Consider the following 25,561-nt stretch of genomic DNA (forward strand, 5'->3'; position numbering starts at 1 on the left):
TATCTCTTTCAAAGGATCACTGTAGGACTTTAAAGAGAGACTTCGATGTCCGTTAGCAAAAACACAATGGTGTATACTCACGTGAGCAGCCCATGTTTAACAATAAGAAATACATGGCAATGACCGTTTGACCTAGAACGATCTACATTTACGTGTATATACAGAATGTAACCCCTCAACCCATCAACCTTGTGATGTCGATCCGATGTGGACGGTTTTACAAACACGCAGCGTTATCTGTCGAAAGTGTAGATATGAGATTCAAAATCCCTCGCGCGGAGAGCGTGCAAGTCACACGTGATCATGTGACGGCAGCAAGTCACGTGATCCAGATACAGGGTAGCCGTATATAAGGCGACCCAGTGAACTGATCGTCCCCCTTGTTTGAAGCCACAGACAGAATCAAGGTAAGACTTCTGTCAGATCTATGGGAAGTAATTTTGTATTTGTGCGTTTTTGGGAGGTAAAAATGAGAATTAGATGTTTGTTATGATTTAACTGTATGTGACGACCTGATCCAAGATTCAAAGTCAGATCTGCTACAGATGAAACATACTACCCAAATCAAGTTAAGGAACACCGACAATTGGAAGGGGTCCATGTAACACCCACCTTTCACAGCGGGTTAGAATTGATCTTCACTAACCCATGCTTGTCGTAAGAGGCGACTAACGGGATCGGGTGGTCAGGCTCGCTGACTTTGACACATGTCATCGTGTCCCAATCATTGGATTGTCTTGTCCAGACTGTTGTCATATAGTTGGAATATTGATGAGTGTGGCGTTGACCACCAAACCAACCAACCGACTTAACCCCAGCCCCAGCTACTTCACCACGACACCATTGCCTTTGTACAGAGTTACTTCCTGAGGGTAGCCTAGAGGTTATTTAGTGTTCGCAAGTCACGCCGAAGACACGGGTTCGATTCCCCACATGGGTACAATGTGTGTAGCCCTTTTCTGGTCACTGTGCGAAATAGCCACTGGCCCGCTAGCCCGTGACTAGTTAAAATCCAGTCGGGACAGTAAATCTCCACAGTCACTAGCCCGACTGGCAAGTGAATTTTCATGGGGTCATTTTGTACAGATATCACTTTCTCTGACTTGTTAAGTTATAATACACTTTCAAATCATGCAAGATTACTGCTCGATAAAAATGTAGCAGCTTAATGATTTCATATAAGTTATTTGAGCATATCACACATGTGTTTTCTTATTTGTTTTGATGGTATTTTACCTTTTTGTAATCTTTTGCTTAGTTTCTACATTTAAATTTCGGGCTAGGGAATTATTTTGTGGACTAGTAACTTTCAGGCAAAGCTAGTCCGACTGGGTTGCAAAATTTGCAAACTATTTCGCACACTGTTTCAGGTGTCCCCCACCGTGATATTGCTGGAATATTACTAAAAGCGTCTTGAACACACACTCACTCAGAGTTACTTCCCTTATTTGCTGGTCATGAGTTGAAAACAAGCATTATCGCATTGTTATTATGAGTTTCGCTAAGTCGTATACGACCTCCCTACTTTCACTTTCCTTGAACACAGAAACCGAAACCTCGTGATATAACTAAATTAACAATTGTCTAAAGAAGATTAAACATGGGTCATTCTTTCACGTGTCACGCATCAAATCTGAGTGAGTAAGTGAGTGAGTAAGAGAGTACGGCTTTACGCCGCTTTTAGCAATATTCCAACAATATCACGGCGGGGGACACCAGAAATGGGCTTCACACATTGTACTCATTTGGGGATTCGAACCCGAGTCTTCGGCGTGACGAGCTAACGCTTTAACCACTAGGATACCCCACCGCCCCTGAGAATACCGCCTCTCAAAACATAAAAGATGTTTACATCGGAAAACGGATCGTCTGTGAAAGAATGTCGGAAGTGAGTGATATGTGTTTAACGCTGGTTTAAACAGTACTCCTGTTATATTGGACTTTGCAGTAGGACGATCCGCAGTGATGCAGTTTTCAGACGCTGATAAACCATGTAACGGGATTCAAACCTACGACCGCAGGTTTTTGGCGTTTCCAAGGGACGCAACTCTGCAGGCGCCTTCTCTCTCGGAAATTAGGGTTAAACACTTCGCAATCGTAATGATAGTTTAGCCGATCGGGTAGCTGAGTGGTTAAACGCTCGCTCGTCACGTCGAAGGCCCGGGTTGATTCCCCACATGGATACAATGTTTGAAAGCCATTTCTGAAGTCCCCTGCCGTGATATTGCTAAAATATTGCTAGAATATTGCTGAAAGCGGCGTAAAACCATAATCACTCATTCATCCAGTATGTATTCAGATGATTCCATGTAAACGCGGCGTAAAACACTACTCATTCACTGACCGCGGTACAATCAATACGTCGTTCTTTAGGTTTAATACTTCGATTTGCGTATCATACGCCAATGTGCTGTTTGCCCCTGCCTGTTTTTTCCTACAATAATATTTAAATTATATGGTATAGTTCTTGTCCACGCGCTGTGACGTCATAACGTCACGAACAATTCATGCACAGCCACGTTTGTTGTGATGACACAGCGTTAATTTGATGCCCAACTTACGGACTGTTTGAAAGCGGATCGTGATTAGATACCGCTATGTATGTCAAAGTCCACGTGCAAGAATTTGGCTTTGTGTTGGCTGTGAAATGCAGCTGTGCATGTGATAATAATGTTGTAATGACACACTTCAGATGCGAGACGTAAGACGTAAGTGAGTATGGTTTTACGCCGCTTTTAGCAATATTCCAGCAATATTCCAGCAATATTCAGCAATATTCCAGCAATATTCCAGCAATATTCCAGCAATATTCCAGCAATATTCCAGCAATATTCCAGCAATATTCAGCAATATTCCAGCAATATTCAGCAATATTCCAGCAATATTCCAGCAATATTCCAGCAATATTCCAGCAATATTCCAGCAATATTCAGCAATATTCCAGCAATATTCCAGCAATATTCAGCAATATTCCAGCAATATTCAGCAATATTCCAATATTCAGCAATATTCCAGCAATATTCCAGCAATATTCAGCAATATTCCAGCAATATTCCAGCAATATTCCAGCAATATTCAGCAATATTCCAGCAATATTCAGCAATATTCCAGCAATAACGCTTTAACCTCTAAGCTACCCCACCGCCCCTCAAGACGTTAAGAACCTCAACTGTTGGGTTTATCTCAACGAATACCCGCTGGCTCAAAACTGATTTAGGAGTACTTTTACCACTGAATACTTTTAGGGCTTTAAATATGGAGTAAGGTGTTAAGGATGAACCTTGGTCAGTGGTTTGCTTTATACTGACTGACTGAGTTTAGTTTTACGCCGCTTTTAGCAATATTCCAGCAATATCACGGCGGAGGACACCAGAAATGGGCTTAACACATTGTGCCCATGTGGGGAATCGAACCCGGGTCTTCGGCGTGACGAGCCAACGCTTTAACCACTAGGCTACCCCACCGCCCGGTTTGCTTTATAACTATATCTAGTTTGTTTGTGCGTTGGTTCGGTGTTTAACACCACTGTCAGAAATATTCCTTCTATATGGCAGCGGCTTAACAAACGGGGGTGAGTGAGTGAGTATGGTTAATATCACGGCGGGGGACACCAGAAATGAGCTTCAAACATTGTACCCATGTCGGGAATCGAACCCGGGTCTTCGGCGTGACGAGCGAACGCTTTAACCACTAACCACTTAACCACCCTACCGACCCTAACAAAGGGGAGATGCTATGAGTAATGGTGTCGGTACACCATAGGTACAATGTGATGCCATTTTTGGCGTCCCTCGTCATGACATTGCTGGAACATTGCTATGAGAGGCGTAAAACTAAACTCTTTCATTTTCGTTTCGAGCTCTGCGGCATATTAACACTTGTGTTCGCGATTCGTATCTACAGTCTGTAGCTGAAGATAACGGTGATTGTCAGACAACTGTCACACTGTACCACGACCCAGAACAGATATATCTGTCGACTGCGTGGGCGTGTTTAAGACAGATCTTTGCATGCATGTTGGGACTCGATTATTTACAGGCCGTCGCCATATAGCTGGAATATTGCTGAGTGCGGCGTTAAACAACAACATCATCATCATATATACATTTGTATAGCGCCGATATCCAGCTCCGCTCAGCTGCTCAAAGGCGCTTTGTTTTTCCCTCGTTCACTGGATGTCAATCTCAACGGCACATCGTATTGTCAATCTCAACTCCCTGGGGGCATACAAACTCTTGCAGCCACTAGGCGCACCGAGTTATTGTGGCATTCCCATCCTTACGAGTACCCATTCACAGCTGGGTGCACTGGGACACATAGTCACAGTACTTTGTCCAAGTTCACTGCACGTTGCTGTACCCGCAACTGGGTGTTTGCACGTATTCATATGGCCACCATCTGGTCATATCCCTACGGATTCGTGGGTTCTTTTAAGTGCACAGGGTTGTGTACTGTACACTAGGGGTTGTGACAACACTGAAAGAGTCTGCACACAAAGTTGACTCCAAGGTTTTACACCCGGTCACAGGTGGGCTCGATCCCGTCACCTCAAGCTCGCTGGATCACTAGCCTGGCGCTTTAGCCAGCTCGCCCACCGCGCCCCCAAACAAACAAACAAATCATCAACGAAATGGGCAACAAACTGGATCTGGTCAGACCCGCTGAATTGGTTGATGCATGCCATCGTATCTCAATTATATTGTCCATAGTTGTATGCATATAACCAAACCCATTGACCGATGTATCGTTATTTTAAATGATAACTAAAATTCGTTTTTTCTCACTAAACTTACCGGCCTGGGTAACTTTATGCTGAATTAAATTATAAATTGTAAACCAATAGTGAGTGTTTTCCGCAATCTGATTGGTTAATTACCCTTGTCGAATAGTGTTCGACATACTTGAAAATGACGGCCTAATAACCGCACATTAATATGTTGGCACTAATACCGTACTACTTTCGCTGCATGAATTTGCATAATGGAGGAAGATTACCACCTCAATTTCTTAAATTTCGTCGGTTTTAAACTAAATTTGCCTATGTTGAATTCCAATGAATCCCGGAAATTGAACAAAGGAAACTAGTTATCTTTAACATATGAACCCACGCTAAAGGATCAGCAATAACTGACGACGAGAGAATGGAGTGGTTTGTGAGTGAGTGAGTGAGTTTAGTTTTACGCCGCTTTTATCAATATGCCAGCAATATCATGGCGGGCTACACCAGAAATGGGCTTCACACATGCACCCATGTGGGGAATCGAACCCGGGTTTTCGGTGTGACGAGCGAACGAGTTAACCACTAGGCTACCCCAAGCCCCTGAGTGTTCTGTGAAAGGGGTTCATGAACCACTGACCTCTGGGAAGAACACGTAGTCGTGGTACACGCAGTGACAGACCACGTTTTAGGGGTCAGGTCTGAGATGAAACGGAACCAGGGCATCTTAAACACACACACATGAAACATGTACTGTCCAGATAACCCAGGATTGTTTCGTCGTGGGGATCGAGGTATTTCGTGGTGCGGACTTGACCAACAGAAAATGTTGAAAATTGGGTTGATGAAGATAACAGCTCTCCATTTATCATCTCAGTTTTTATGCTTATCTTCAGAGTACATTGACACTTGGCATTCCTTTTCGGAAGGTCTTTTTATCCATGTCACTCTGTCTAACTGCGTATGGGCCGGTGTGTACTGGTGTCCCCTGCCGTGATGTTGCTGGAGGGGCGGTTGGGTAGTCTAGTGGTTAAAGCGTTGGCTCGTCACGCCGAAGACCCGGGTTCGAATCCCCACATGGGTACAATGTGTGAAGCCCATTTCTGGTGTCCCCCGCCGTGATATTGCTGGAATATTGCTAAAAGCGGCGTAAAACCAAACTCAGTCAGTCAGTGTTGCTGGAATATTGCTAAAAGCGGCGTAAAACTCACTCACTAGCTCTATGACTGTGAATCATCGTGTTTGAAGTGCTACAGATTGTAAGCTAAAACGTCTATTGTGGCCGAACAAGACAAACGTTTAGTCTCTGAATATATATATTTTGATAGAAACCAACATTTGCTTTTAAACGGATAAGGAGCCCCAGTGAGACGGGAGATTCAGAACCTGAGGAAATCTAGACTTGCTTCTTTTAGGGTTTTAGCATTGCAGGGAGGCTGGGCAGAAAGGAAAGTAGCGCGGTTCAGGGTCTTCCAGACAGACAACGGCCGAACCCGCTTTCTCAGTCCGTATATCACCATGCCTCATTCTCTTTGAGTATATCTGTTCCTGTATCTATACCCCTTCCCTCTCTATGCATTCATGTATGCATGCATGCATGCATGTATGCATGCATGCATGTATGTATGTATATGAGTGAGTTTAGTTTTACGCCGCACTCAGCAATATTCCAGCATTATGGCGGCGGTCTGTAAATAATCGAGTCTGGACCAGACAATCCAGTGATCAACAGCATGAGCATCGATCTGCGCAATTGGGAACCGATGACATGTGTCAACCAAGACAGTGTGTGTGTGTGCGCGTGCGTGTACGTGCGTGTGCGTGTGTGAGTATTCTCTCTGTCATGTTCCTTCCCTTTTTCCCGCCGGAATATAGCTGGAATATTGCTGAGTGCGGCGTAAACCTAAACTCACTCACTCACTCCTTCCCTTTTCTGTTCTACATATCCTGTACCGTATATCCCTTCCAATCACTGTTTCCCTATTGCTACATTGTGTTAATGTGTGTATTTTCGTTACACACACACACACACACCCACACACACACCGTCCCCATCCTTCTCCCAACTCGCTGTGTCTACACACCGCAGTGTTCGAAGTTCATTATTTGACGCTATCACACACGGAGAACACATGTCGACCAATATCCAAAGTTTCACATTGTGACTTTTCCCACCCATTGTCACGTGAACCTGTTATCACTCATATCACAATACACTTTATTATCAATCATATCTCAGCATGATCTCCACGGGGAAATATTTTTATCAATAATCTCAGTTGTCAGCTGATGAGCACACTAAACATTGAAAATGAAAACCATGACTTTAAATACGTTTACTTGAAATGCGATCCTTCCTCCAGACCGGTTAGCAATATCAGCGATGTTAAGCAGTTTAGGCTACGTGTCTTTAGAGGTTTGTAGTTTCGTTTCTTTAAATCCACAATATATCCACAACGTGGACTGTATATGTCCGTCACCCCATCCCGTCATCTTTCTCCTCTGTAATTCGTTTTGCTCTTTCCTTCGTTCTCTCCCTACCTTTCTTTCTTTCTTCCCCTCTCCTTCGTTCTCGCTCTTTTTCTCTCCGTCTCTCCCTCTCTGTTTCTCTGTCACGTTCTTTCTCTCTCCCTTTCCTTCTCCCTCTCTATTCTTCGTTTTCGCTCTCACTCTCTTTCTTTCTTTCTCTGTCTCTTTCTTTCTTTCTGTCTGTCTGTCTCTGTCTCTCTCTGTGTCTCTCTCCTCTCTCAGAGCAATATATGACGCTTCTGTTCTGACGGTAGCTGATGTTGTTGTTGTTGTAGATGATGTTCCGTGTGACAGTTGTCGTCGCCTTGCTTGCCCTTGCCTCCTGTAACCTGGACCGGGAGTGGGAGATGTTCAAGGCCAGACACAACAAGCAGTACAAGGACAGCCGGGAGGAGGCCTACAGGTGAGCCGGGAACTGAAGCTACCCACCCTGAAGCCACGCCCTGCCGCCAATCCTGAAGCCACGCCCTGTCACTCACCCTGAAGCCTCGCCCTGTCATCCACCCTGAAGCCCCGCCCTGCCACTCACCCTGAAGCCCCGCCCTGACACCCACTCTGAAGCCACGCCCTGCCACTCACCCTGAGCCTCGCCCTGTCATCCACCCTGAAGCCAGGCCCTGCCACTCACCCTGAAGCCCCGCCCTGACACCCACTCTGAAGCCCCGCCCTGCCTCTCACCCTGAAGCCACGCCCTGCCACTCACCCTGAAGCCACGCCCTGAGAACCTTTTGAAGCCCCGCCCTGACACCCACCCTGAAGCCACGCCCAGCTACCCATCTTGAAGCCCCGCCCTGCATCAATCACTATCTCTGACGTCACCCAACCAATGAGCATGACGCTACCCCAGTAACGTCACCTCTAACCATTTACATTGACGTCATTTCCAAACACTCACCATGACGTCACTCCAACCACTCACCATGACTCACCCCAACCACACCATGACGTCATCTCCAACCACTCGCCATGACGTCATCACCTCCAACCACTCACAATGACGTCATCTCCACCACTTCCATGAACCTCCAACCACTCACCATGACGTCACCTCCAACCACTCACCATGACGTCAATTTCCAACCAACGTCACTCCACCATGACGTCACCTCCAACCACTCACTCACCTCCAACCACTCACCATGACGTCATCCCCAACCACTCACCATGACGCCATCCCCAACCACTCACCATGAAGGGAAATACATGCCCTCACCCTGACGTCAGCATACAACCACCCAACTTTACGTCAGATCCAACCATCCAACTACTCGCTCTGACGCTATTGACATATTCCCAAAATGCACGAATATGTTAATTGTTTAAATTTCAGATTAAAAATTTTCAACATTATTTGATTAACAAAGAATTTGAATAACAAAAGATGAAATACACACCAGCCAAGTTTCTTTTACCCATGAGTATAGTTGCCGTTACTGCATCGTACTATGTACCCCACAGGAAGGGCGTGTTCATGAAGGCAGTGGACTTCATCCAGCAGCACAACTTGGAGGCCGACCGCGGCGTCCACACTTTCAGAGTCGGCATCAACGAGTACGCCGACATGGTGAGTTGAGTGCGCGACGCTACGACACTATCTAGCCACCAAACATACACGTATATGAAACCCGTGAAGATCCGGGCTGGATATCAGCAACCTTCAGTAACCCATGCTTGTCGTAAGAGGCGACTAACGGGATCGGGTGGTCAGGCTCACTGACTTGGTTCACACATGTCATCGTATCCCAATTGCGTAGATCAATGCTCATGCTGTTGATCACTGGATTGTCTGGTCCAGACTCGATTATTTACAGACCGCCGCCATATAGCTGGAATATTGCTGAGTGCGGCGTAAAACTAAACTCACTCACTCATGATTTCGATGCAATGTTCTCATTACTAACCGACTGTGTTTCCCAGCCAAATGATGAGTTCGTCAGTGTGATGAACGGCTACAAGATGCAGGAACAGCGCCCCAAGGCCCCCACCTACATGCCCCCCTCCAACGTGGGCGACCTCCCCGACACCGTCGACTGGAGAACCAAGGGATACGTCACTGGAGTCAAGAACCAGGTATGTCTTCAGTGTGTTAGTGAGGGAGTTAGGTTCAAAGCCGCTTAGAACTCAAAACGAGATTTACTTCGGCGTATCAGCTTAATGTATTTTAGTGCCTGAAGGGTTGAGATATTTTGGTACGGAATTTGAACGCCGCGATGGTTAGGTGGGTTAGATCGCTGACCTTGAGTGCTGGCGATCGGAGTGAGTATTCCATCAATATCACGGCGGGGGACACCAGGTACGGGCTACACACACCGTACCTATGTGGGGAATCGAACCCAGTTTTTCGGCGTGACGATTGTACACTTTAACGACTAAGGTTACCCCACCGCCCCATTTAAGTTAGGGAACATTCATAATTCATGGCTTGGGGTGAGTGGTGGTGGGGTGGTGGGGTTGGGGTGTCTAGCTTGGGAGGGGGAAGGGGTTGATGACTTTAAGGGGAGGGGTTCACCCATTTTGTTCTAGGGGCAATTTTGTACACATGTACTAGGGGTGTCAGCAATTTTGTACATAAAAATATTAAAAATATATGCTTAAAGCTTATGGGAAGGGGGAGGGGGTGTCATTGATTTTGTACATGACATGCAATAATAATAATATCTCACACACACACACACACACACACACACACACACACACACACACACACACACACACACACACACACACATACACATACACTTGCCATAAATCATGAACGGTTCCTTAGAAAATATATAAATCATTTGAACAAGAAATTGATATGTTTCTGTTGTCAATGAAAATAAACTGCATTGATCTGTAAAAGATATTTCCTGCCTACCACTGAACAGGGTTACATCTCCCAGAAACATAACTATGATGACGATCTATTCAATCTTCGCTGAGGGGATATATTAACAAAATACAGATTCTATTTGCAATCTGTTACGTAAATGCTTATGCAAAATGATCTTAAATACAGAATCCAAATTTCCCAGTCTGGTAACTATGGTAACATATTAGAATAAGCTAGAAATTGTGATCCTTTAGTATCACAAGAATAGGACACGAATTGCTGTCTAAAAGCAATGACACTGATCCGTAAACAGTCTATGTTAGATGTTATATGGATATTTAATAGTTCACGCCGTTCCCCCTTCACAATGTATACAAATCCATGTTCAGGAACAGTGCGGCTCCTGCTGGGCTTTCTCGTCCACTGGCTCCCTGGAAGGTCAACACTTCAAGAAGTACAACAAACTGGTCTCCCTGTCTGAACAGAACCTGGTCGACTGCTCCACCAAGCAGGGTAAGAAAACATATTCCTTGTCAGAGGTGTGTTTAAATATTAATATGATTTAGACACAGGTTAACAGATATAGGGTCTGATGTCACGTTCTTAAACATGTCGCTTTTATGTAGCGATGTGCATGCACGTGTGTATTACTGTTGGGAATTGGTTAAAATCTCATAATTGATGATTGGTTCATTACTACCGATCAATCATCGAAAATAATTGGTTAGCGTGAAATTTGTTAATGCACCTAAAAATAAGGCAAAAACAAGTTCTTTTGGGGGTTTGGCAAAATTTCACATCTTTAAAGGATGACTAGTTAGAACATACATTTCTTTTGATATCTTTAACAGAATAACACTTGGGGCGTTGGGAAATGTAGCCAAAACCAACCATGGTTTTAAGCGTTCGCTCGTCATGCCGATTATGAGAAATTGTGATCGATTGCTTGGTCGTTTAGTCACTACGACCAATCTTCGATTATTTCAATTAATCGGACCACCACTTGTGTATGTGCGTGTGTGCATGCGTTGTCTGGGCAATCTATTTGATCGTAAAACCAAGGAACCACTCATAGTTTATAGAATGTAGGGGCGGTGGGTAGCCCATGGTTGAAGCGTTCGCTTCATTGAAAACCCGGGTTCGATCCTAGAGGTACATTTAAAGTCTTGATATTGCTGGAATATTGCTAAAAGCAGCGTAAAACCACACTCACTCACTCACTTATAGGCAACGAGGACATTACTGACATGACTGTCCTAGAGTTAAAATGAATATTTGTACCTGGCGAGGAAACGAACAATTTGAACATTTGACCTGCCTTTGCATGACGTGTGACCCGGTGGGACAGGGTTCACTCACCTTTTTGCAACACTTGGTACCATAACATTTTCATAGGGGCGGTGGGGTTAAAGCGTTTGCTCGTCACGCCGATGGTGCGGGTTCGATTTCCCACATGGGTAAAATGTGTGAAGCCCTTTTTTGGTGTCTTCCGCCGTGTCTTTGCTGGAATATTGCTAAAATCGGCGTAAAGCCCAACCCACTCACTCACTCACATTTTCGAAGTGAATTATACACACGCTCGTGATATAATCGCATTGCTGGTCCCTGTTTCTATCTTATATTTTTAGTGATTATGGAAATCGCAATATCGTGTTTATCGCTTTATATCGCCTTTTTTCATTTCCATGAGCCACCATTTTTGTATTTTCTTTAACATTCCAGGCAACATGGGCTGGGCTGGAGGAGGTTTGATGGACCAGGCCTTCACTTACATAAAGGTCAACGACGGTATTGACACCGAGACCAGCTACCCATACGAGGCTGCGGTAAGTCAATAGGGGCCATCCTCGCGTATCAGGGGAATTATGTGCGCCTTAAACACCCTGGACCCTTTAGTCACCATGTAGTTGTTTGGTGGTGGATTTGTAAAGACGCCCAAACATTATTGACATAAGCAAGAGCAAACCGGTGACAAAGTTGATTAAGAATAGACTAAGATTGTGACTGCACTTATGGTTGTGAATTAGAGCCGGGTATATATCATAATGGAGAAATAATGCACAGAGGTGATTTGGGGGGCTTTCATTTTGTTGTTGTTTGTTGTTTAACGCCGCACTCAGCAATACTCCCGTCATATAGCGGCGCCTGTAGTAATAGGACAAGACAATCCAGTGATCAACATCATGAGCATCGATCTAAGAGGTTGCGATACGATGACATGTGTCAACCAAGTCAGCGAGACTTACCGACCGATCTCGTTAGTCGCCTCTTACGACAAGCATGGGTTGCTGATGACCAATTCTAACCCGGGTCTTCATGGATAGGTCGCCTGATGTCAAGATATAGCATTCGATCCCCCATATTTTACAATGTCCACTGAAATGCCTACTCATTCTCACTTCAGAACGGCAAATGCCGTTTCAACAAAGCCAACGTTGGAGCTAACGACACCGGCTACGTTGACATCAAGTCCAAGTCTGAGTCCGACCTCCAGAATGCTGTTGCCACTGTCGGCCCCATCGCCGTCGCCATCGACGCCAGCCACATGACCTTCCAGCTGTACAAGTCCGGCGTCTACCACTACATCTTCTGCAGCCAGACCAGACTCGACCACGGCGTGCTCGCCGCCGGTTACGGCACCGATAGCGGCAAGGACTACTGGCTTGTCAAGAACAGGTGCGTGTTTAACAGGTCAATAAATGGTGGGTGAGTTTAGTTTTACGCCGCACTCAGCAATATTCCAGCTATATTTCGGCGGTCTGTAAATAGTCAGGTCTGAAGCAGAAAATCCAGTCATCAACAGCATGAACATCGATCTACACAGTTGGGAACCGATGACATGTGTCAACCAAGCCAGCGAGCCTGACCCCGTCAGTCACCTCTTACGACAAGCACGGGTTACTGAAGATCAATTCTAACCCAGATCTTCAGGGGTGGTTAATGAAGGGGGCAAAAGACACTCTTCCTCAGCTGATTAAAAATATGTTTGATTTTCTTGTTTGAGTTTCAATTTTCATAAACTTGGCTTGTCAAAAACAGGTGCGTGTTTAACAGTTTAATAAACCGAGGTGCGAAAAACACTATTCCTCTGGTGATTCAATGATATGTTTTTTGATTTTCAAATGAAAATATCAAAATTTGTTATATACTAGCCACATAAAGAAACTGTGCTCACAGAAAATGCCTTCATAATTGGAATACAACACAGCAAAGACGAAATGATGTAGACACGTTATAAGCTGAAGTATCTGACCACAAGAAAATATCAAAAGAACACGAACAATATCCGTAACGATGACGTCAGAAGTTCAAAATCGAGTAGGGGACACACGACGAAGTCACAAAGTCAATAACGGGTATGACCACCGTGTGCGTGAAGAACAGCAGTGCATCGAAGACGCATAGAGGCTAGCAAATGAGCATTGAAGGCATGGGGAATGGTCTGGGACGTGGTCACTGCTGTCTGGAATCACCTGTATCTGAGATGAGTCACCCGAATCCATCTGTCCTGTCTTGGCGTCGTTACGTCGGGAACGCCCAGAACGTGGGTTGTCGGCGACGTCATTACTGTTTCGATAACGCCTGACCCATGCAGATATCGTGTTACGATGGCATTGGAAATGTTCTGCCACCTGTTGTTGGCTCATTCCTGCTCGAACCATTCCAATGGCTTCATGACGTTGAGCAGATGTTAATCTTGGCATGATGTGCATGTGACTTCTCATGTGAATTGGTGAACGTTTGAATGACCAAAGATCAAGCTTTCGACAGTGACAGCAATTTCAGAGTTTCACATGTTGTGTGCATCCGTACGGGCTGCACGTGCAGTAACACATTGCAAGGTCTTAGGCCACCGTCAATGACGTCACGTCGCCTGGCACGTGCATGAGCGTTTGATTGTCTCCAATACTTGCTATGTTCACAAATGTATTTATGTATACAGTTTCTTTATGTGGCCAGTATATATCCAAAACACAAATTGCACTGGCGCTTAGTCGGCACTGACAGATTATTCATACATGGTTTTATGTTTTAAAATATAATTTGACTTAAAACTTGTAAAAATGTAGCACTACGCAGCACGTGAACATGAAAATAAACGATGTTGTTGTTTTCATCTGCAGTTGGGGCGAGACCTGGGGACTGAAAGGCTACATCATGATGTCCAGGAACAGGGACAATAACTGCGGTATCGCCACCCAGGCCAGTTACCCCACTGTGTAAGGTGACGTCATAATCGTGACGTCATAGTGGGTGATTCTAGTCATGATCTCGTTTAATCAGTTTACTGAATAAAATAAGTTAAAAAGTGAAACTTTGTTTTTCATATGTATACTACAGTCTGGGTCAGAATGATACCGATGAATCACAGTCAAACTTCAAATCGGTTCATGATCGAACATTCGTTTCAACGCAGAGTGTAATGAAAACATCAATCAGACCAACTCTGGAAAATAGTTTCATAACGTTTGTCGACAAAATAAAAAGTTACTTAACAAAGTATCATCATTTTGTTTTGAATTTCCGATTGAAGTTTTACGAGGGCAAAGTAACAGTAAACTGTTGTGGGAACAGCCTCAGGGCGGGAAGCATGTGCAATTGTGACGTCACATCAAGCATAGCCAATCGATTTATTGACACGGTACATGAGACAATGAAATTCACCTCTGACATCAAGTCCATTGTTTTCAACGTTTATGATTTTTTTAAGGCGAAAGTGAAAGGGGTTGCCTTAAATATGCCCTGGGTAAATTGGCATGTGCAATTGGGTTGTGTGAAGACAATTGAAAAAAATATTGCGAGAACGTGCAACCGAGTCAGGCACAACCGAATCAACATGTCCACTTTTTTGAAAGTTGACAAACGTGACTGTTTTCACAACGAGTTAGTAAGAAATGCTATTAGAAGACTCTATAGCAAAATAAATTCCTTTCCAATTTGGAAAAACACATGGCGACAGACTATTCGTTGATATGTTGCAAGGGAAACGTTTGCATAAATTTGGGTTTCTTTCCCAACAAAGTGGGGATAGCAGGTGCTGTGTGAAAGAGCTGAATCGTGCGATTACGCAACACATACTCAGCATAGGGCTGCGCAATATAACCGGTTTACTGGTGTTTAGAGGTTCAGACCTGAAAACGATACGTATTGCGATACGCTGATCGAAAACCGGTATTTTGACTTGCATTCAGAAAACATCGTAACACTCGGAAATCTTCGGATATGTCCTTGTTTCATTGTGCCAAATATTATTCACATTTTTATTTCATCATGATTAAAAGTTGTTATTAAAGCTTAATCAAGCCTAGTGATTTTGTTGTGGTTTTGCTCTATGAATCAAGAATTAACTTGATTATAAGTAGTTTTTTGTTTAAAAATACTTCATGCAATATATTGCAATACATATCGCAATACATGCTTTCGCATCGCAATATATCGCTGCATAAAAAATACTCTGCAATACCCACCCCTACTTACGCACTATCAGACAAAACGTCAAGAAGGATTCGAACCACTACTGTTTTGGATGAAACATGGGTGAACGCTAGCCACACTTCAAGCACACGATGGGTAGATAGCTCCTCTACAGAACCACGTAACAGGAAACGTTCATTGGGCAAGGGTGAGCGACTGATTGTGTCACGTAGGTTGTAAAGTGTGGGGTTTCTGCCTGATTGTTCACTCGTGTTCAAGGCGAAATCCAAAGACAACAGAGATTTCCACACTGAAATGAAAGGGGAAGTTTTCTTAAATTGGGTGAAAAAACAGCTGGTACAGCACTTCCTCATACAAGTTTAATTGTTATGGACAACGCACCATATCATAGCGTGCCTGATCCAAATGCAAAAGCTCCAACATCCAACAGCAGGAAAAGTAATATGGCAGCATGGCTAGAAAACAAGATATTCCGTTTTCATGTATGACATCATAAAGCGCAACAAAACAGCACCAATCTATAAGGTACATCAATATCTCAAAGCTCATGGCCATGAAGTTTTACGTTTACTGCCTTACCATTGCGATCTCAATCCAATAGACTGACTGACTGACTAGAGTTTGGTTTAAGCCGCTTTTAGCAATATTCCGCTACATCACTGCGTTCGATTCCCCAAATGGGCTTCACAATGTGTGAAGCCCATGTCTGGATGTCCCCGGTCTTTGGCGTGACGATTGCCAACGCTTTAACCACCAGGCTACCCCACCGCCCCCCAATCCAATAGAACTTATCTGGGGTGTCATTAAATCTGATGGGGGTCGCAACAATACCACATTCAAACTTTTCCTACGTTCGAGACATGGTACACAAAGTTATAAGTAAATAACACCAGCACTCTGCTAAACTGTGTACAGAAAGTTCAAAATGAAACAGAGAATTAGTACTGGATAAAAAGTGGTTTAGATTATGCCACCATTCAACCAGTCATCATGAGTGTATAATCTGAGAGAAGTGAAAGTGAATCATTATTTTCCTCAGATTCCAGTCCGGAAGAATTTTGATACAACCCCTAAATGTTGACATCCTAAGCTGCACGTGCTTCCCGGCCTTGAGGCTGTTCCTGCAACAGTACTACTGTTACTTTACCCTCGTAAACCTTCACATGGACAATCGAAACAAAATGATGATAGTTTGTTAAGTAAAATTTTTATTTTGGAGACAAACATTATGAAACTTTTCCCCAGAGTTGGTCTGCTGTTTTCATTACATTCTGCGTTGAAATGAATGTTTGATCATGAACCGATTTGGAGTTAGATTGTGATTCATCGGTATCATTTTGACCCAAATAGACTATAGCCGTTGAGTGAGTTTAGTTTTACGCCGCACTCAGCAATATTCCAGCTGTATGGCGGCGGTCTATAAATAATCGAGTCTGGACCTGACAATCTAGTGATCAACAGCATGAGCATCGATCTGGGCAATTGTGATACGATAACATGTGTCAACTAAGTCAGCGAGCCAGACCACTCGATCCCATTAATATCTATGGTTCTCTTAAGGTAGCCAAATGCCTCGTCATCTAATTAGTGACGCGCATGAATGGATGAACGAGATTCCCACTGGTCTATCTTACGACAAGCATGGGTTACTGAAGATCAATATTCGTTGAGCATCGTAGTACTGAGGCACGCAAAGCCTTCGTCACTACTCGCCCTTTCCGTAACATCCAAGAAGACTAGACCTGACTAGTCAATCGATGAATGTTATGTACGAAAATAGAACCTGGCGTCTTCGGCGTGACGAGACAAACTAATCTGAATGCGTGTGAGGATGTGGAGTAATTTTATCAAAATAATCCCAAAGTAGTTAATACGGTTATAGCAGCATGTGAATGTTTATAAAATCGTGAAAGTTTCGGCTTTTTGATATAGGATCGAGTCACAGAATAAATTTGTTTTGTCGTATTTTTTCTGCTCGTTACTATATATTTCATTTCAAGGGAACATAGCTAGCATAGTCTTTAAACAAAGGCGGAGATTAAAACACAGGGAGAACCTTAAAAACACTCACAAGATCTTGCGGACTTGGTTTTGAGATTTTACGTGCGCTTTCCAACACGATAGGTCTTTTACACACAAGGTCCTACGCTCTATTTGGGTTTAGACGTTTATTTCATTTTTATACGAATGTTGATATAAGTTAAGAAGTGATAAATATTTTAATTAATGTAATTATAACTTTCAGTTAAAGTTTCAAAACGAGTTATTTATATACAACTAATCAGCATTAATTTTAGACACTGTGCTTTCATTTCACTCACTGGGGATATTTTAGTCTGACGTCAATTATAACCTGATACATTTTACAATTGGATCTCCAAGGTTATGGCAGAAAGGTTACATGCATGTTCATACAACTTTATGATTGTAAACAAAATCTATCAGAAGATCAACTCAAACCTGGATCTTCACGGGTTGCTTTTATGATTGTAAACAAAATCTAGCTGAAGATCAATTCTAACCTGGATCTTCACGGGTTTGTTTTCAATTCTATGTTGGCTCTTTTATGATTGTAAACAAAATCTAGCTGAAGATCAATTCTAACCTGGATCTTCACGGGTTGCCTTTTATGATTGTAAACAAAATCTAGCTGAAGATCAATTCTAACCTGGATCTTCACGGGTTTGCCTTTTGTGATTGCAAACAAAATCTAGCTGAAGATCAATTCTAACCTGGATCTTCACGGGTTTGCCTTTTACAAATTGAAGTGAATTTCACTATAATGTAATGTCTGTTCATGAATGATGTGTGGTAATTGATTTCATGGTTTTAGTTCTTCATGCTGTTAGTCCCCGTGGTCTCTAGTATGGTGATCTACATGCAGTTGTTGGCGAGATATAGCCCATCTAATATGTGTTTATTAATATCCAACTTTCACAGTCACGATATGGCTGAAATAATGCCGAAGTGACTTTAAATTGTAACTCACTCACTCACTCACTCACTCATTAGTTCTGTATGTAACGGCTCCTGCGTTAACCTTTGCATCTCAAGTTGGGATTAAACTCGGGGTATATATACTCATGCCAATAATGGTTGTCACCCTCCCATTAATCACCACTCATTCATTTAGTTCTGTAAAAAATTGAAGGGTGGGGTGGGGGTGGGTGAACAACCATTATTGGCATGAGTATAAAAGTGAGTGCGTTAAAGCCACGTCAGTTTTAATCATCAGTTTTAATCTGATGACGTTATTCAATGCTATGACATATGCAAACTGACTACGACGAAGAAAATGAACAATAACAATAAACATCCTACGATTTAACTTCGTCTGAGAACATTTAAAATGTACTGCTATTAGGACAATGGAGGCGGTAGGGTAGCCCAATGGTTGAAGCGTTCGTTCGTCACGCAGAAGACCCGGTTCGATTCCCACATGGGTACAATGTGTGAAGCCCATTTCTGATGTCCCCCGCCGTGATATTGCCGGAATATTGTTAAAAGCGGCGTAAAACCATACTCATTCACTAACTGACGATATTACTTTAAATTTGAACTATATAGCTCACAGGCTACCCCACGCCCCTACATCGGCAATGAAGGTAGTGAGATATCCGAAGCCTAATGGGTTGCTGAATACCAAGTTTAACCTTTTCAAATTGAAACTTTAGAGTTAAATATACATTTTCATGGGATCAATGCATCTACTATACATGGAAGACGGCAGACGTTTAGGGCGACCAAAATAAGGATGTATTTTTCGCGATTCTGCCTCCTCACCTTGGTGTTGTTTCTAAACGCGTTGTCTTTGGACGACAGGGACGAGACCAGCGTCATCAGTTTAGAAAGTTACTTTATTGAAACGGTCACGAGGTGGATATCTGATGTCAATGATATTTTACATGAAGTTACGTCTTTTATATATTTTAGTTTAGTCTGTGGGGATCTGATCCTTCCTGTTCTATCAAATGGTTAACCGGAACCAGACACTGTTTAAGAGAGGAGACCTAATAGAAGGCTGAAGTTTGCTGACAATGTATTCAGTCATTTATTTATTTAAATGTGCCACGGAGTGACAGCTTGATGAGAAAATAGAGCACGAATTAACAGAGAAACAAACCTAGAAAACATAATTAAGGCGAGGCGAGGTTCGAATCTACGATGGTGCCCCAGTCAACTCCTAATTTGCAGCCAAGATCTGCACCTCCCCACATCTCTCTCTCGCTCTGTCTCTCGCTCGACGTAAGAGGCGACCAATGGTATCGAATGGTCAGGCTCGCTGACTTGGCTGACACATGTCATCGTATCCCAATTGCGTAGATCTATGCTCATGATGTTGATCACTGGAATGTCTGGTCCAGGTTCGAATACTGCTGAGTGCGGCATAAAACTTAACCCATTCTCTCACAACTACTGCTGCTGTTGTTGATATTATTTCTACTACTATAACTGCTGCTGTCTAATGTGATCATACCAATGTTCTTGTACTTCGGTAGGCGATGGATGCACTTCATCAAAACCAAAGCAAGACGTGGTTTTCCTGCCCAAAACGCTGAAACCCATCTACTACGACCTTGAAATGAGGCCCAACATGTACCAAGGTGATCCGACGACCTTCACCTTTGACGGCTACGTCAGAATAACAATGGAGTGTCTCGAGACGACCAAAGAGGTCATTATGCATCTGAACGAACTTTGAAATAATGGTGAGGGTCGATAGAGTTTGATCCGAGGGTGGTCAGATCCACCGTCTTCGTGTCCTACGAGACTGACGCCGACAACCAGCTGTTGAAGATCACCCTGGACAAGGACATGACAGTAGGTCAGATGGATTACGTCAAGATGAATTTCACCGGACCTCTGAAGGATGACCTCCAGACTTTTTTTTCTTCTAGCATGAAAAAAATATAAATATATTTCCAGTATCGAGTGTGGGCACAGAAGGAGTCGCTCAATGATCTTGACTACTCCCTCGACGCGTCGGCATGCGCACCATCACCTTCTACGAAGACTACTTCAACATCACGTACCCTTTGCCCAAAGAAGGTAGGCTTTACTCATTGTTTGATTTTGGTTATCGCGGCACTCAGCAATATTCCAGCTATTTGGCTGCAGTCTGTACATAATCGAGTCTGACCAGCCAATCCAGTGATTGATATCATGACTATTGATCTACGTTAGTTTGATTCGATGACATGTGTCAACCACGTCATCAAGCATGACAACAGACCGGTGACGATCCGGGTTAAAATTGGTCTTCAGCAACCCATGCTTGTAAGAGGCGACTAACGGGAGCAGGTGGTCAGGGCTCCCTGAACTGGTTGACACATGTCATCGTATCCCAGTTGGTAGTACATCGATGCTCATGCTGTTGATCACTGGATTGTCTGGTCTTGGCTCAACTGGTTACAGCTGGAAAATTGCTTGAGTGCGGCGTTAAACAACAAACAAACAACACGAATGACTACAACAATGCTAATTAGACAGTAGTCAAACATACCATACGTTATATTTGGGATTTCACTTTCGCAGTAAAGTACAGATTCTAATACTTTTGTTGGCTTGAGGCCCATCCAGGATTCGAACCCACTGTGGAAGCAGTGCTGACTGTGTGCTGGCGATTAGGTACTGAGGTTAACTCTGAGTGTGTGTGTTGGGGTTGGGGTGGGGTGTGGGGGTGGGGCTGGGTAGCCTAAAGTACTGTCGGAAATAGAAAAAACTGTTCTTTCGCATTGATATCTACAATTTATGTAGTTAATATGTGTAAGTGTGTGAAATATCTGTTAAACTAAGTTCGGCCTAACTACAGTCCTTCAGTGGTAGGAGATAGGAAACGTAGAAAAAAGTACTTTTACTGAGGAGAGATTAGTGCAGAAATGAGAAATGCGGGTTTTTCAAAGTCCAAAGCGACTTATTTGGAACAGGCCATGGCTGTTTATTTTAAACGATACCTGACTCAAAAAATAATAACTTTACTACTGAAACTATGAAGGATGTAGCTGCCATGGAGTCTCACTATCACTATAAAAAGAAACAGGTAGGAGGGGTCATCTCAAAAGCAAATCCAGGACGGGCGTCGCAGACGGTGGTTGGGGTCGGGCTGGGGATAGAGATATAAGCTGAGATAAAATAATCCTTTAGGGGAAGCAAACGGCATGTCATCACAATTTACAAATAATATCCAGTCCTGTCGATCTTCGGGTGGTCATGCCACCTATATATTTTGAGACATTTAATACGATGGCTGATTTAAGGTTTCCATGGGTATCATACCCTTTTACGTATCTCAACATAAACTTTATGATCAATAAATGAGACATATTCAACACACATGAAAAAGCATAAAATATCTTTGAGATGACCCCTTGTGCTTGTAGGCAGTATCTGCATTTCATGCCAGGTGAGTCGACGGTCCGTCGTCATACCTGGCTGAGCGACCCAATTCGCCATCAATAGTCGATCTGTTGTTTTGAGCAGCTATTCGTATATTTTCTAAGTTTTGGCCCCATTTTACGAGTAAACATGCTTTTCTGGCAATACTATTACACATCCCACTGAATGCCCAGTTAGGCCGATGTGGTTTTTTCGATATATGCTATTCGTAAACTCTGTGAATTTTAGGCATACAAAGTAACAGCCAAAGACAGTTTTTCTCTATTTCCGACAGTACTTTAGTGGTTAAAGCGTTCGCCTCGTCACGCCGAAGATTCCCACATGGGTACAATGTGTGAAGCCCGTTTCTGGTGTCCCCACCATGATATCCCTGGAATATTGCTAAAAGCGGCGTAAAACCATACTCACTCACTCACTCACTCTGAGGGTGTGGGTTCGAAATTATGGATAAACCTAGTATAATATATTCTTTACTGTGAAAGTGTTATCCCAAAGATAACACGTGTTAAAGAAAACTAACGTGACCACAATATGCCTTTTGTCGCATTTGGCTAGCCGATGGCTTCGAACCCGCATTTTCAAGGTGTGTTGGCTCATTCAAGAACTTACATGTTGAAACAGTCAGTGGTTGAGATGAGTACCAGGGAGGAACTTAACACAAGTCCTTGTGACTGCAGACATGGTGGCTATCCCTGACTTCGCGGCTGGGGCCATGGAGAACTGGGGTCTCATCACATACAGGGCCGTCAGGTTGTTCTTCACCGCGGGGGTCACCAGCAACTCCGCGAAGCAACAGGTCATGGTCGTCATTACACACGAACTGGCTCACCAGGTGAGTAGACACACGAACTGGCTCACCAGGTGAGTAGACACACGAACTGGCTTACCAGGTGGGTAGATACACAAAATGGCTTACCAGGTGAGTAGACACACGAACTGGTTCACCAGGTGAGTAGACACACGAACTGGCTCCCCAGGTGAGTAGATATACTAATTGGCTCACCAGGGTGAGTAGATACACAAACTGGCTCACCAGGTGAGTAGACACACGAACTGGCTCCCCAGGTGAGTAGATATACCAATTGGCTCACCAGGTGAGTAGATACACGAACTGGCTCACCAGGTGAGTAGATACACGAACTGGCTCACCAGGTGTGTAGATACACGAACTGGCTCACCAGGTGAGTAGATACACGAACTGGCTCACCAGGTGAGTAGATACCGGAACTGGCTCACCAGGTGAGTAGATACACGAACTGGCTCACCAAGTGAGTAGATACACTAACTGACTCACCAGGTGAGTAGATACACGAACTGACTCACCAGGTGGGTAGATACACTAACTGACTCACCAGGTGAGTAGACACACGAACTGGCTCACCAGGTGAGTAGATACACAAGCTGACTCACCAGGTGAGTAGATACACTAACTGGCTCACCAGGTGAGTAGATACACAAGCTGACTCACCAGGTGAGTAGATACACTAACTGACTCACCAGGTGAGTAGATACACTAACTGACTCACCAGGTGAGTAGATACACTAACTGACTCACCCAGGTGATTAGATACACTAACTGACTCACCAGGTGGGTAGATACACAAAATGGCTTACCAGGTGAGTAGACACACGAACTGGTTCACCAGGTGAGTAGACACAGAAACTGTGAACGAAAATTGTAATACGTTTACTTTATTTCGCTACAAGTTGCCGCGCAGTAAGATTTCCCAATAGAGTATTGCGCAATTTCTGTTAACATGTCGATCGGAGTGCTCTATGGCATGGTATGGTATTTGGGTTTTAGGGAGACTTGGATCTTATATCGGAGGACTCTATGGCATGGTATGGTATTTGGGTTTTAGGGAGACTTGGATCTTATATCGGAGGACTCTATGGTATGGTATGGTATTTGGGTTTTAGGGAGACTTGGATCTTATATCGGAGGACTCTATGGTATGGTATGGTATTTGGGTTTTAGGGAGACTTGGATCTTTATATCGGAGGGCTCTATGGTATGGTATGGGTAGATACACGAACTGGCTCACCACCAGGTGAGTAGACACACGAACTGGCTCAGCAGGTGAGTAGACACACGAACTGGCTCACCACGTGAGTAGATACACGAACTGGCTCACCAGGTGAGTAGACACACGAACTGGCTTACCAGGTGGGTAGATACACAAAATGGCTTACCAGGTGAGTAGACACACGAACTGGTTCACCAGGTGAGTAGACACAGAAACTGTGAACGAAAATTGTAATACGTTTACTTTATTTCGCTACAAGTTGCCGCGCAGTAAGATTTCCCAATAGAGTATTGCGCAATTTCTGTTAACATGTCGATCGGAGTGCTCTATGGCATGGTATGGTATTTGGGTTTTAGGGAGACTTGGATCTTATATCGGAGGGCTCTATGGCATGGTATGGTATTTGGGTTTTAGGGAGACTTGGATCTTTATATCGGAGGGCTCTATGGTATGGTATGGGTAGATACACGAACTGGCTCACCAGGTGAGTAGACACACGAACTGGCTCACCAGGTGAGTAGACACACGAACTGGCTCACCACGTGAGTAGATACACGAACTGGCTCACCAGGTGAGTAGACACACGAACTGGCTCAACGAGTGAGTAGATACACTAACTGGCTCACCAGGTGAGTGGCACACGAACTGGCTCACCAGGTGAGTAGACACAGAAACTGTGAACGAAAAATTGTAATACGTTTACTTTATTTTGCTACAAGTTGCCGCTCAGTAAGGATTCCCGATAGATTATTGCGTGATTTCTGTTAACATGTCGATCGGAGGGCCTCTATGGTATGGTATGGTATTTGGGATTTAGGGAGACTTGGATCTGTATATCGGAGGACCTCTATGGTGTGGTATGGTATTTGGGTTTTAGGAGACTTGGAACTTTATATCGGAGGGCTCTATGGCGTATGGTATGGTATTTGGGTTTAGGGAGACTTTGAACTCTTATATCGGAGAGCTCCCATGGTATGGTATGGCATTTGGGTTTAGGGAGACTTTGATCTTTATATCGGAGAGCTCTATGGTATGGTATGGTATTTGGGTTTAGGAGACTTGGATCTTTATATCGGAGGGCTCTATGGTATAGTATGGTATTTGGGTTTTAGGGCGACTTGGATCTTTGTATCGGAGGGTCTATGGTTTGGTATGGTATTTGGGTTTTAGAGCGACTTGGAACTTTTATATCGGAGGGGTCTATGGTATGGTATGGTATTTGGGTTTTAGGGCGACTTGGATCTTTATATCGGAGGGCCTCTATGGTATGGTATGGTATTTGGGTTTTAGGAGACTTGGATCTTTATATCGGAGGACTTTATGGTATGGTATGGTATTTGGGTTTTAGGGAGACTTGGATCTTTATATCGGAGGGCCTCTATGGTATGGTATGGTATTTGGGTTTTAGGGAGACTTGGATCTTTATATCTGAGGACTCTATAGTATGGTATGGTATTTGGGTTTTAGGAGACTTGGATCTTTATATCGGAGGGCCTCTATGGCATGGTATGGTATTTGGGTTTTAGGGCGACTTGGATCTTTATATCGGAGGGCTCTATGGCATGGTATGGTATTTGGGCCTTTAGGGCGACTTGGATCTTTTATATCAGACGGCTCTATGGTATGGTATGGTATGGCATT

The 25,561-nt window shown here is 43.8% G+C and overlaps 2 protein-coding genes across 2 annotated transcripts in view; both read left to right on the forward strand.

The window, feature by feature from the left end:
- Positions 1-286: 286 nt before the first annotated feature.
- Positions 287-14,376, forward strand: LOC124274759 (procathepsin L-like). The gene is made up of 8 exons (XM_046710128.1): positions 287-407; positions 7,522-7,649; positions 8,705-8,810; positions 9,164-9,316; positions 10,451-10,574; positions 11,784-11,887; positions 12,466-12,737; positions 14,186-14,376. Exons 2-8 carry the CDS (start codon positions 7,522-7,524, stop codon positions 14,283-14,285), a joined length of 987 nt encoding a protein of 328 aa, XP_046566084.1. The 5' UTR covers positions 287-407; the 3' UTR covers positions 14,286-14,376.
- Positions 14,377-20,484: 6,108 nt separating this feature from the next.
- LOC124274735 (glutamyl aminopeptidase-like) overlaps positions 20,485-25,561 on the forward strand; it is a 31,402-nt gene continuing 26,325 nt past the window's right edge. The window contains exons 1-2 of the mRNA XM_046710108.1: positions 20,485-20,546; positions 22,571-22,725. Of these exons, the coding sequence (XP_046566064.1) occupies positions 20,486-20,546; positions 22,571-22,725 (216 nt within the window). The 5' untranslated portion in view covers position 20,485. The remainder of the gene's footprint in view (positions 20,547-22,570; positions 22,726-25,561) is intronic.

The sequence above is a fragment of the Haliotis rubra genome, unplaced genomic scaffold (genome assembly GCF_003918875.1).
Source record: "Haliotis rubra isolate DU_JTF1 unplaced genomic scaffold, ASM391887v1 Scf194, whole genome shotgun sequence".
Taxonomy (NCBI): domain Eukaryota; kingdom Metazoa; phylum Mollusca; class Gastropoda; order Lepetellida; family Haliotidae; genus Haliotis; species Haliotis rubra.

Bases quoted from the DNA above. Each gene is read 5' to 3' on its own strand.
- LOC124274759 (XM_046710128.1), top strand. From the start codon at position 7,522: ATGATGTTCCGTGTGACAGTTGTCGTCGCCTTGCTTGCCCTTGCCTCC. The intron at 8,811-9,163 runs GTGAGTTGAGTG...TGTGTTTCCCAG, and splicing joins TCAACGAGTACGCCGACATG to CCAAATGATGAGTTCGTCAG. The intron at 10,575-11,783 runs GTAAGAAAACAT...TTAACATTCCAG, and splicing joins CGACTGCTCCACCAAGCAGG to GCAACATGGGCTGGGCTGGA.